Source organism: Mytilus trossulus, chromosome 2 (assembly GCF_036588685.1).
Source record: "Mytilus trossulus isolate FHL-02 chromosome 2, PNRI_Mtr1.1.1.hap1, whole genome shotgun sequence".
NCBI lineage: Eukaryota > Metazoa > Mollusca > Bivalvia > Mytilida > Mytilidae > Mytilus > Mytilus trossulus.
The window spans coordinates 27,364,636-27,378,972 of NC_086374.1; the positions used below are offsets into that span (position 1 = coordinate 27,364,636).

At 31.9% G+C, this 14,337-nt stretch overlaps 1 protein-coding gene across 4 annotated transcripts in view; it reads left to right on the forward strand.

Annotated features, from left to right (window-relative positions):
- Nucleotides 1-406: 406 nt before the first annotated feature.
- LOC134706887 (RNA-binding motif, single-stranded-interacting protein 1-like) overlaps nt 407-14,337 on the forward strand; it is a 144,501-nt gene continuing 130,570 nt past the window's right edge. For all 4 annotated transcript variants that reach the window (XM_063566232.1, XM_063566231.1, XM_063566234.1 and 1 more), the window contains exons 1-2: nt 407-439; nt 6,822-6,932. In XM_063566232.1, coding sequence (XP_063422302.1) covers nt 422-439; nt 6,822-6,932 — 129 coding nt within the window. In that variant the 5' untranslated portion in view covers nt 407-421. The remainder of the gene's footprint in view (nt 440-6,821; nt 6,933-14,337) is intronic.

Sequence of the window (14,337 nt, forward strand, 5' to 3'; positions counted from 1 at the left end):
AAAGTAATTAAAATGTTATAAGACTTTAACAGACAGCTTATCATTATACATGTAAAATAATTATAAAAAGAAAAATGGGGGTCACCGGGCAAATTTTGTTAAGGCATTCAAGTTGACAAAACCAGAGGATTCCAAAAATCGGTCCAAAATTCCAAAACATGACAAGCGAGCTTCCTTAACTCCATCAGTCAGTTTTTATGGTTTTATTATAATGACGGATAATGAACCAGGTAGTGAGTGCCATGATTGTAAACAGACTGAAGAACAGAGAGGAAGAACAAAGTGGATGAACAAAGATAAAAAACAAAAATGATGATCAAAGATGATGAACAAGGGGATGAACAAAGCTGGTTGATGCCTGTCAGATAATAATGAGCACCAGAAGATATCAAGAAAAGATGAGTGATGCAGCTACTATTGAATGGCAGAAGTTAGACAGGTATGATTTTATTTGCCAAAATATGTTCTTATGCACCAAAAAAACTTATATATTATTGGCAAAGAGACAACTGTCCACCAAAGAAAAAGTGACAAGGATATGAGCAACTAAAGGTCACCATACTGCCTTCAACCATGAGAAAACTCAATACTATATAAGTCAGCTTAAAAAAGGTTTCAGAAACAATTTTTTCAAGAGTAAAATAACAACCTGATTTATGCTAAACACAATAAACAAATAATGATGACAGGCCACAACCAACAACAATCACAGCTTCTGGCTTAGACATGCAATATTTTTTCTCTTGAGTTACAGGTAATTATATTTTATGGCCAATTTTAGCTTGCCTGGACTAAAAAGTCTTTGGGAGCTTTTGCCATCTCTTAGCATCATTTGAACATTTTACCGTTATCATTGTTTGTTTTCTCTTTTTGAAAATATTCTCTTTCAGAAACTATTGAATGAATTGAACCAAACTTTATGTGAATGTAACTGTTTATTTGTGTGTCTAGTTTATGAATATTGTATCTGATATTTAGATGTTTTGTCCAACATATTCACTGTTGTCAGATATAGAACATCGGGGTAAGCTTACAGTTTTTGACTTACAACAAGTCATGATTTATCTATCCTGAATATTTTAGAAAGGTTGGGACAACTGATTTTGGAGTTATTGTCCCTGATATGCCTATACAGAAAAAAAGATGTGATATGATTACCAATGAGACAACTTTCCACCAGATGACAAATGACTTGATATAAGCAATTATAGCATCTGTACTACAGATTCTGTAGTGTATTATGGCCTTCAACTATAAGAAAACCTTATATTGTTTAGGCAGATCTAAAAGATCTAAAATGAATAAGGCCTCATTTATAACAAAAATATTTATGAAAACAAATATGACAGACATGAATCAAACACAACCACTGAATTACAGGAGTCATTTCTCAAACAAACTAATTAATAAAATTCATTGAAAGTATACTGAATTGTTCACGACTTATGATCAATCTTAATCATAAGTTTTTTGGTGAAACTGACTTCTGGCTCCTGACTTAGGACTTCACTAGAGGTACAAGACTTGGTTTTGTAAACATCAGTTAATTATTAAAATGTTTTTTTTTTTCATTTTTAGCTCACCTGGCCCGAAGGGCCAAGTGAGCTTTTCTCATCACTTGGCGTCCGGCGTCCGTCGTCGTCCGTCGTCGTCCTGCGTTAACTTTTACAAAAATCTTCTCCTCTGAAACTACTAGGCCAAATTTAACCAAACTTGGCAACAATCATCATTGGGGTATCTAGTTAAAAAATTGTGTCCGGTGACCCCGCCAACTAACCAAGATGGCCGCCATGGCTATAAATAGAACATAGGGGTAAAATGCAGTTTTTGGCTTATAACTCAAAAACCAAAGCATTTAGGGCAAATCTGACATGGGGGTAATATTGTTAATCAGGTTAAGATCTATCTGCTCTGAAATTTTCAGATAAATCTGACATTCCGTTGTTAGGTTGCTGCCCCTGAATTGGTAATTTTAAGGAAATTTTGTTGTTTTTGGTTATTATCTTGAATATTATTTTAGATAGAGATAAACTGTAAAAAGCAATAATGTTCAGCAAAGTAAGATCTACAAATAAGTCAACATGACCAAAATGATCAGTTGACCACTTTAGGAGTTATTGCCCTTTATAGTCAATTTTTAACCATTTTTCGTAAATCTTAGTAATCTTTTAGAAAAATCTTCTCCTCTGAAACTGCTGGGCCAAATTATTTGAAACTTGGCCACAATCATCATTGGGGTATCTAGTTTAAAAATTGTGTCCGGTGACCCCGCCAACTAACCAAGATGACCGCCATGGCTATAAATAGAACATAGGGGTAAAATGCAGTTTTTGGCTTATAACTCAAAAACCAAAGCATTTAGAGCAAATCTGACATTTGATAAAATTGTTAATCAGGTGAAGATCTATCTGCCCTGAAATTTTCAGATGAATTGGACAACCTGTTTTTGGGTTGCGGCCCCTGAATTGTTAATTTTAAGGAAATTTTGCTGTTTTTGGTTATTATATTGAATATTATTATAGATATAGGTAAACTATAAACAGCAATAATGTTCAGCAAGGTCAGAGTTACAAATAAGTCAACATGACCAAAATGGTCAGTTGACCTCTTTAGGAGTTATTGCCCTTTAAAGTCAATTTTTAACCATTTTTCGTAAATTTTATATATCTTTTACTAAAATCTTCTTCTCTGAAACTGCTGTGCCAAATTGATCCAAACTTGGCCACAATCATCTTTGGGGTTTCTTGTTTAAAAAATGTGTCCGGTGACCTGGCCATCAAACCAAGATGGCCGCCACGGCTAAAAATAGAACATAGGGGTAAAATGCAGTTTTTGGCTTATAACTCAAAAACCAAATAATTTAGAGAAAATCTGACATGAAGTAAAATTGTTAATCAGGTCAAAATCTATCTGCCCTGAAATTTTCAAGATGAATAGACCACTTTCGAGTTCATCCGTCACCGGACATTTGATAAAATTGTTAATCAGGTGAAGATCTATCTGCCCTGAAATTTTCAGATGAATTGGACAACCTGTTTTTGGGTTGCGGCCCCTGAATTGTTAATTTTAAGGAAATTTTGCTGTTTTTGGTTATTATATTGAATATTATTATAGATATAGGTAAACTGTAAACAGCAATAATGTTCAGCAAGGTCAGAGTTACAAATAAGTCAACATGACCAAAATGGTCAGTTGACCTCTTTAGGAGTTATTGCCCTTTAAAGTCAATTTTTAACCATTTTTCGTAAATTTTATATATCTTTTACTAAAATCTTCTTCTCTGAAACTGCTGTGCCAAATTGATCCAAACTTGGCCACAATCATCTTTGGGGTTTCTTGTTTAAAAAATGTGTCCGGTGACCTGGCCATCAAACCAAGATGGCCGCCACGGCTAAAAATAGAACATAGGGGTAAAATGCAGTTTTTGGCTTATAACTCAAAAACCAAATAATTTAGAGAAAATCTGACATGAAGTAAAATTGTTAATCAGGTCAAAATCTATCTGCCCTGAAATTTTCAAGATGAATAGACCACTTTCGAGTTCATCCCTCACCGGAAAAAACTCGTCAATTATACGCGCCTTTATCACCGTCATTTGTGCGTTTAGGGGCGTCGTCACTTCCTTCCAATGTTGAGCGAGTGGTTGGAAAACTATAATTCTATATTGTACGAATTATTCGGCAAATTGAATTCTCAAAATTGACAATCAACACTGCTGTCATTAGGGAATTGTCAGTAAGTACCTACAGAGCAACCATTATTTCTAGTTTATCCTGCACAAAGACGATCACCAAGACGCTTGATGAACGTAAATAGTGCAGGGATACAGGCGAGCCACTCTATCTGGTAAATGACGTCATAAAGGCGTGCATAATTGACGAGTTTTTGCCGGTGACGGATGAACTCGAAAGTGGTCTATTGGACAACCTGTTTTTGGGTTGTGGCCCCTGAATTGGTAATTTTAAGGACATTTTGCTGTTTTTGGTTATTATATTGAATATTATTATAGATATAGGTAAACTATAAACAGCAATAATTTTCAGCAAAGTAAGATCTACAAATAAGTCAACATGAACGAAATGGTCAATTGACCCCTGTAGGAGTTATTGAACTTTGTAGTCAATTTTCAATCTGCTTCCTTTGTTTAATATTCACATAGACCAAGGTGAGCGACACAGGCTCTTTAGAGCCTCTAGTTAATATCATCATCATTAAGCAGTATTTATATTTTTGTACCAGACATGCCTATTTTGCTAAATTCCACAGTTTTTGCTATTACCAAAAAACAGCAATCTATAGCTCACTATTTTATATGGCAAAAATTATTAGCAAAACAAGATTTACAAATAAATCTGCATGACTGAAATCATAGAAAGACTCCTAAAAGGATGCATTTCCCTTAAATGAGAGGACTTCAATAATTTTTTTGTCTAGGCTATCGGATACTGGTCCTGTGGTTTTGTTGAACTGATATATTTTGTGTTTATGTCGTAAACTGGAATAATCAAGGGTATAATGTTGTAAATTCCTGATAATAGTAATTAAGTATTTTAGCAACTTTAATAAATGTCATGAAAAGTTTATCAAAGCCCCATTATCGTCAATATATATATTCATGAAACCAATTGCAAGGACACATACATAATTATTCTATTATAATCAACTGAATTAATGGCAGTTGTCAGCATCGGTCCAAGGACACATTTATCATCCTTTCATTTTCGTTGTCTACAAATATAGTTCTTTTGTGGAGTGTTAAAGTAAAATTTAACTTGCACATTTTTTCATACCCTCTCTTTTTTATTAAGTGCATAAAATAACAAGTATGAAATGTCATGTGACAAAAACTTTTTGTCAAAAAACATTTCGGATGATGAGTTTTTATACGCCCGTTGTCTTTTAGACAGGACTTATTATGGTATACCGTTGTCTGTCTGTCGTTTTTTTTAAATTTCAGATCTTAAGTTTTGGATTTATGGGGCTTTATTCATAAAAAAGTCCGTCCCTCTGTCCCTGCGTCGTCCACACTTCGGACAATAACTCAAAAACACTTTCACCAATTTCCATGAAACTTAAGTGAATTGTTTATATCTATTGGCGTAAGCTCCCTTTCAATTTTTATAAATTTCAGATTTTAAGTTTTGGATTTATGGGGCTTTATTCATAAAAAAGGGGGGATTTTTAACACTTCGGACAATAACTCAAAAAGGCTTTCACCAATGTCCATGAAACTTTGGTGAATTGTTTATATCTATTGATGTAAGCTCCCTTTCAATTTTTATAAATTTCAGATTTTACATTTCCGTGTTAAGAATTTTTATCCTTAGAAATGGGTGGATTTTCCAATTTTTGGACAATAACTTAAGCCTGTCTTTTAGGGCAACAAGCTTATCATGCGCTAAAGCGCAGCCCTTTATCAGGGGATATAGTGAGTTGGTAAAGTTAAAAAAGAAAAGAAAAATGTAGGTATAAACATGTCTAACTGAACTATCAGTATATAACACTGTCTCAAAAAAGAATTGTCAATATTTTAAGTTAAATAGAGCTGGTGAAAGTTGCTTTGTTCTATGATTTTGATATAATTTGTCTGAAAAGTAGTACACTACAGTGTAAAAATCTTTTTAGCTATTGCAGAATTTTTTAATTGTCTTAAAGAGATGCACTACGAAATAACTCTGCTCTTGTGCCAGTTGCCCCTATTTAAAAATGGGTTCACTAGGTGAATGTTATATGTCATTACTCTGTGTTTATTATTTTTCAGATAATTTTTCCATCAAGTAATGAACTTCAGATTTGCTGTCAAGCAAAATATTGAAGTGTTTGCACTTTTACTTTTGTTAAGTGAAGCAAGTTGTATCAAGGTAGAGAAAATAAAATGTTGGATAATTAAATGAAGCACAGCTGTACACGATAGAAGTCTTGATAATTCTGTAGTATATAAAGTGTTCTTCATTAATTTTATAATAACATTGAATTATGGGGAAAGTGCAGATTATATTAGATATAAGTGTATGTTGCACTGATATATCAAAATTTACCTAATTTCATTATAGAAAAGATATTAAAGATTATTAAAGTGTTGCTGTAATAGTTTCAGCCCCTGCTCTGATTTTATGGACGACATTCAATGTTATCATAATTTGAGTTTTGAGGCTAATCCTTTATAATTACAAACTGCAACAAATCTGTGTAATATCTTTTAACTATAATAAAATTATGGTGAACAATGATTACAAAAATGAACTTACCTTAACATTTTATAATCAAACTTCAATTAAGTACTATGGTAACATTCTTTCATTATTCTTATGTTAGTTGGTGATATAAATTTAAGCAGAGAAAATACAAGAGCTTATAAACATAATTATACTTTAGATAAAACTTTTGCTTCCCAATGAAATTGAAAAAAAATGTATAATGTGTGTGCAAATGATTTTCTCTTTCTGAAATATCTGAATCACTTCTGCTCTTAATCAAATGAAATACTTTTGCTAGTTACCATAGTTTATTTATCAAATTATCTTGACTTACATGATTTCTTTTTCATAGCTGGAGATTTGGTGCATCTTTATTTGATTCATTATGTCCTAGATGAGTTTTTTCTGCAGATGTACATGACTATTCTTTGGATATATATGTTTTATATATTATGTTTTTTTCTCTCATAAGTTTGAAAATGTATTAAATGGTAATTATTGTTGAAATTTCTTACCATTCCTTCTGCAAAACTGATCTTAAATTATTGTGTATTTGTTGATTTTTGGATTTTATATATCGATAATTGTAAAAAAGTATTTGATATTTTGGATTATTTAACAAAGCTTGCAGTACATTCCAACAGAATGAACTATAATGTGTCATACTCCTATCCAAGACAAGACCAGTCGGTGTCCTATCAAATATGTGCTGATGATATACAAGATATTTGTTGGGTAAGTAGGAATTATGTTGATCTATTTGATATTTTACGATTTACAGTAGTGTCATATGGGATTTCATGAGGGGGTTTATTTTTAGTACAGCTGGCCCAAAGGTCCAAGTGAGCTTTTTCATTACTTAATGTCCATCAACCAACAAGCTGGACAAGATTTAGAATAAAAACGGGTCAAATTCCAGTTTTCTTCAATATTTGAAACTGCAACCAATAGAAGAAATCAGACATAAGGCAAAAATGTTCAGAATGATGTGATCTCCTTCAAAACTGCCAGACAACTTATAGAAGTTATTGCCCTTGGAAAATTTGTTTTCATTTTTGTGTTTTATCGTGATCAAGAAACTTTAAAATGCAAAAACAATATCTACAAATAAGTCAAACAAAGCTGAAATTGTGATAAGACTCCTGATTGGAGATATTGTACTAAATGATTTTTTTTACCCTTTTTGTATTTTGATTAATATCTGACAAAAGTCTTTTCCTCTGAAACTATTGGCCCAAACAAAATCAAACTTGGCCACAATCCTTATTTAGGTATCAAGTTAAAACTAGTATCTAATGTTCCTGTCTGCAAAAAAATATGGTTGACATAGTTAACATTAGAACAAATGGGTAAAAAGCCAGTTTTGTCTTTCATCTTAAAAACTGCTATGATTAGAAAAATTACGAAATAGACAGAACTGTTCATATTAATGAGATCTACCTTCGTAAGTTTACATTTAAACAGTCAGACTAATACGTGAATGAGTGAATGTCCTTTAATGTAAAATTTGACCATTTTTGTCTCATCTTGACGGAGTCAAAAAGCAAGACCTAGGTATCATATGCTGTTGCAGTTGCTGCAGTGCCCTCAAAAATGTATTATTTTCTCACGATATTGTTTCTAAAACTGTTCGTAAAAACCGTTCTCACACGTTAACATTTTGGATATTGTTTCTAAAACTGTTCGTAAAAACCGTTCTCACGGTTGTAGAACAAATCGCAATCAAAGAAAATTTCGGGCCAATCATACCAATATTTCGGACTTAATTTCTATTTCAAAAAACAACGGCAGACATTATCTGTTAACAAAACTCTGTTCGTTACCGGTTAATAAGTAAAATAAAATTTTGGAGGATTGCAACACAATTTCATATAGCAGTCCTAAGTATGAAATTGTTCAAATTATTATGGCATATTGTTATTCTAAATTATTTCCCAAAATTGATCGCCCTGAAGATCATAAAAAACATTTTATTAAAATTAAGTATGTCAATAAAGGCTTTGATTTTGTAAATATTGCCGGTATATTTAACGACCATTCTGTTAAAGAACAAATTCCTGGATATTTTGACAATACTGAGCTACCTCTTATTTGTTATATTTACAAGAAATCTACCCGGAAATTTGTGTTTAATTATAGTCAATTGTGTAAAGATGTTAATATCAGTGAAAATACACCTACTTCATGTAATTGCAGTAATTCCGAATATATTTATGGACCCATTTCCCATGTTATAACAGGAGATCTTAACATCGTTCAAGACCGAGAGTTAAAATCATTTCTCAGTAAAGGACCTAAATATCGTCCCCCGTCAATTATTAATTGGAATGAGTGTCGTAATATCATCCACGACTCACTCCATACTTACTGTATGAAATGGATAAAACGGGAAAAAGCTGACAAAAAATCTTTGGACTCTTTTTTTAATTCAGTAATGAAGATAGTTGATATACGTATTCAACATTTTAAAGAACATTTTACTATTAACAATAACCACAATAAACCTATTTCTCGTATCAAACATAAACTAAAAGAACTAGCCAAGGAATTTGTTTTTGTCCCGGCCGATAAAGCTGCTAATAATATTATTATTGTTTGACGTAAATTTTACATCGAGGTTCTGAAAAAGGAAATCACCAATTCACCAACATTCCAACTGACTCCATTTTCAGAAAACGAAATCTGTAACAAACATAAACTTTTAGCCACCGCTTTACAAGCAGAGCCAAATACAATGAAAGTTCCAATTATGTATTGGCTTCCGAAGCTACACAAAACCCCTTACAAATATAGATTTATTTCGTCTTCAAGCCATTGTTCAACTACTAAATTGTCTATTATTCTTACCAGCACACTTGGTACAATTAAAAACCTTATAATAAATTGTTCAAATAAGGCCTTCGAAAATAGTGGAATAAATTACTTTTGGAGTGTCAAGAACTCGTTGGAAGTACTTGATAAATTGCATGCTTATATTGGTGATTTTGAATCTGTTCAAAGTTTTGATTTTTCTACCCTGTATACCACATTGCCTCACATTCTCATTAAGAAAAAATTCACACACCTAATTAAATGGGCATTCAAAAAATCAGAATGTGAATATATATGTTCAAACTCTTTTAGGTCATTTTTTAGTAGCAATAAACAAAAAAACTATGTTAATTGGACATGCTTTGATACTATATATGCCCTTGAATTTTTACTAGATAACATTTTTGTTCGCTTTGGGGATTCCGTATATCGTCAGATTATCGGAATTCCAATGGGGACTAACTGTGCACCACTTATTGCGGACCTCTTTTTGTATTGTTACGAGTTACAATTTATGACAAAAATAAGCAAAGACCCATCAAAACAACATCTGATAAACAAATTTAATAATACTTTTAGATATTTGGATGATATTTTGGCTCTCAATCATGACGACTTCAGTATGTATATTAATGAAATTTATCCTGGTGAACTCACTTTAAATAAAGCTAATACTAACAATGACCACTGCCCTTTCCTCGATCTTGATATCTATATCACTAACGGAAAGCTGAATACTAAAATTTATGATAAAAGGGATGATTTTTCATTTCCTATCGTTAATTATCCGTTTTTAGATGGTGACGTTCCCTTGTCACCATCTTACGGTGTTTATATATCTCAACTTGTACGATTCGCTCGTGTATGTAACAATGTTTTAGATTTTAACGAGAGAAATTTATGTATTACTGAAAAATTATTACACCAGGGTTTTCGATATCACAAACTAGTCAAAACATTTACTAAATTTTATCATCGGTATAAAGACATCATTCGTAAATATAGCTCAACATGCAGACTTTTTATACGTTCAGGTATTTCACATCCAATTTTTTATGGAAATATTCTTTATAAAGCACAAAGGTGTCAGTATTCACCTCATAAACTTACAAAACCTTTGAATAGACTTATTAAGAAGGGATATAATTACGATACTGTTGTCAAGTCATTAAAGATTGCATATTTTGGCGTTAATATTGAGTCACTGATAAGGTCTTTGCGTCGGAACTAAACACATTTATTCTAAAAACAGTTGTTGGCATGACACGGGTTATGTTCTTCTCATATATGTTATGATGGTATGATACTAAACCCCTTACGGGAAGGATTGTGCCTGATGTTCATATGATGAAATCATAATCTTTCAGTCAGTTTAATTGAAGTCTGGAGCTGGCATGTCAGTTAACTGCTAGTAGTCTGTTGTTATTTATGTATTATTGTCATTTTGTTTATTTTCTTTGGTTACATCTTCTGACATCAGACTCGGACTTCTCTTGAACTGAATTTTAATGTGCGTATTGTTATGCTTTTACTTTTCTACACTGGTTAGAGGTATAGATCTCACAAACATGTTTAACCCCGCCGCATTTTTGCGCCTGTCCCAAGTCAGGAGCCTCTGGCCTTTGTTAGTCTTGTATTATTTAAATTTTAGTTTCTTGTGTACAATTTGGAAATTAGTATGGCGTTCATTATCACTGAACTAGTATATATTTGTTTAGGGGCCAGCTGAAGGACGCCTCCGGGTGCGGGAATTTCTCGCTACATTGAAGACCTGTTGGTGACCTTCTGCTGTTGTGTTTTTTTTTATTTTGGTCGGGTTGTTGTCTCTTTGACACATTCCCCATTTCCATTCTCAATTTTATTAGTTTGTCATAAGGCAATTTTTTGATGGAATCACTGGTTTTAGTCTAGTTTTATTTGGAAAATGCAGTGGCATTAGCTGTGGCACATCTCATTTCCATATAGAGATTGTTTGGCCCTGTACTATATTAACTGAATATTTTGATTAACTTACATATTAAAGGGGACATTAACTGTCAAATTCATGATTACCAATTTGACTCAAATTATCACATTTGATTTCTAACATACTAGAATGTAATGTTTAAATAATATATCCAAAATATAAAAAAGTATTAAGAATAAACTATTCACAATGCATAGACTTGATAATATGCATCAGCATTTTGAGTGTATTTGAGTCTAGACACCATTTAATTTACCATTGAGGTGACCTTAGAAGGATGTCAACAGTCATATAACCCAATATAAACATAACTATAGACATAAATAGGTACTGTGCAATTGGATTTTTCTTGGTCTGTTTGTTATCATATAGATTAAAATAATATGTTTATCATCGTTTTTGCTTTTATAAGTATAAGTTTTTTGTAAATCAAATCAGTCAACTTTATTTTACATTTAATGTAAACTTCTTTTTCTTTACTGAATACACCGAGTTTATAAGTTATCCATCTCTAGCTAAGAGGTTAAATTGAAGGTCACATGAATACTGATTTAGTAAGGTCAAATTATTCACTTGCAAGTGATTATCTTAGCCTATTTTGACATTAATGAATCAAACTGACTGTTAAAAGTAAATTATTGTTCCAGTATTTTACCTTCATTTATAAATTAGCAAAACAAATAATATGATATTTTTAGCTCAATATGGCTGAAATTGTCAGTTAACCTTGTATAGAGCTATTTCTCTTTGTATGATGATTTTTACTGAAAAGTTGCCTTGGCTGAAGATGCAGGTGAGCTACAAAGGTTCTTTAGAGCCTCTAGTTACCTAACATTTGGAAAATTAAGATAGATACACTAAAATTCCAGACCCTTTATATAGGTCTTGTTACCTAACATCTTGAAAACTATAATAGATGCATAAAACTGAACAGCAAAATGATTAGACAACAACGATCTGCTTATACAGTCAAAAGGAATGAAATTCTCTACTTTTTGCAAGATTTGTTGGCCTTGATTCACAATTACTTTATCTGTTTGTTTTTTGACTTTTGAGCCATGGTGGTGTTGGTTTACTTGTGAGTTTGAATGTCCCTTTGGTACTCTTAGCCTCTTTTTTAACCCATTTTTCATTGCTGTTTATAATCTTCAAAACTATGATCGATATTCAGAAACCTGGTCCACCTAAAGTGTTCAGGAAGACAGATTTTAGCAAACCTGTATTTGCAATACATAATCTTGTTGCATTGTATAATTTTCAGACGAAAATGCCAGATGAGTGACACAGGCCCATGGGAGCACCTAGTTAATTTATGGTAAATTTATTATTTACAAACAGTTTCTTTGCAGACCCTTCCTAATTACTAAGTTGTATGCACTGTTACTGTTTGGTTGTATACTTACTCTCTCAATATTGTAGACACCTGTGTCTAATTACCTATATACAGGTGGCTGTAGTGATAGATAGTATCAGACTGTTAGGGTCAATGATTTCCTGCAGAGTATTACAAATCTTTTCTCTGCTAGACAGTTTTTTCTGGGGCTCTGGATGGCTTACAAACTTTTGTGTGCAATACAGAGGTCTGTGATTGTCTTTCTCTCACCCTTCCTATTTACAGTTACCGTATACGGCCGTGTATAGTCCGCACCCCCTTTACATCCCCTTAAAATTGGGGGAAAAAAATTTGTAAAAAAAAGAGAAAATTTTTTTTTTGTTAAAGTCTAGTTCACTGTGAAAATCCATTGAAAGAAACCTATTCTCCATGTATTTTATTAAAAAAATAATTATGTTTTATTTATTACTTAAAACAATGAAATGGTAAAACTTTTCATCAGGTAATTAATATTTAATAATTTTATATAAGTAGTTATTAACAAAAGATTCATTTTAAAATCAACATTTGTCTAAGTATGTCCAACCTTATATATTATATAACAGAAATAATTTGAATATTATGGAACAAAAGAAAAAGAGATCAAACATTTATCTAAATTAATTAGCAGTAATCAAAATTTTGAAACTATTTAAACTTTTATTGATCATGTTGTTTGATTGCCTGGGATTATAATATTTATAGCGAATCCTATCATAGTTTTCCACAGATTCACCTGCAAGTTACCTGTCCATTTAAACTTTTGTAAGTTCTATTGTCCCATCTAACAAATACAACAGGTATTGTTCTCTGTATAGTTTATTCAATGGGACCTTTAAATTTCTTGCAAGAGAAATCTATTACTCATTGATTAATTTACCTGAACAAAAAATTGAACTGTCAAGGATGGAAATACATGTACAAATAAGTAATTATAAAACTTCATGTGATGTTGTATTTATTCAATCAATAACACATTTTCAATTTGTTTGATATAAACACTGATTTAAAAATTAAAAGTTGATTTCTGATCAAATTTCAACATTTTACCTATTAAAATTTGCTATTTTTTAGTCTGTTCACAATTGAAAACTTGAAATGATAATGTTTAAATAATTAAAGAAAATTTCAGGAAACTGAAGAACAACGAAAAGCATGCAGATTCTTTGAAACATAAATGCATGCAGTAGTTAAAAAAAAATGTCCAAGTGAATAAACTACACAGAGAACAATACCTGTTATATTGATTCAATGTGACAGGTAAACTTGCAAAAGTTTAAATACCTTGGTCAAGAGCAGACGACTCTGTGGAAAACTTTCATTTGGTTCGCTATAACACCTGTCAAAACTTGACATCATTATTTAATTGCTACACACCCATATTAAATCCTTAATTACCTCTCTTGATTACCTATGCAGGATGTCACACCTTTACTTTGAATAATCAATTTTGAAAATAAAAGTTAAAAAAAAATAAAAGATAAGAACTAAATGAAGTAAATACAATAAACTTATGTCTCCAATATACATTGTGAATGCAGAAAAAACAAAATAAATATTTTTTTTTTTTTTTTTTTATAAATTTTGAAAAACGTCTATAGTTGTGTATAGTCCGCAACCCTTGTACAAACTACATATTAAAGGAAAAAAGTGTGGACTATACATGCCCAAATACGGTAAATATTTTAAGTTATGGACTGCCTAGCATACATGGATATGACAAACATCCTTTATATGCTGACTATATGCTGTATGGGCTTTGCTCATTGTTGAAGGCTGTACGGTGACCTATAATTGTTAATGTTGTGTCATTTTGGTCTTTTGTGGATAGTTGTCTCATTGGCAATCATACCACATCTTCTTTTTTATATTTGTTGAGATTTTCTCTCCTTTCGGACTTTGAAAACTCTAGGAAAACTTACCTCCGTGTGTTTTTAATTTCCCAGATCAGACTTGGTCAGGTTCTGTAATTATTTTCCTGAAACTGTAGA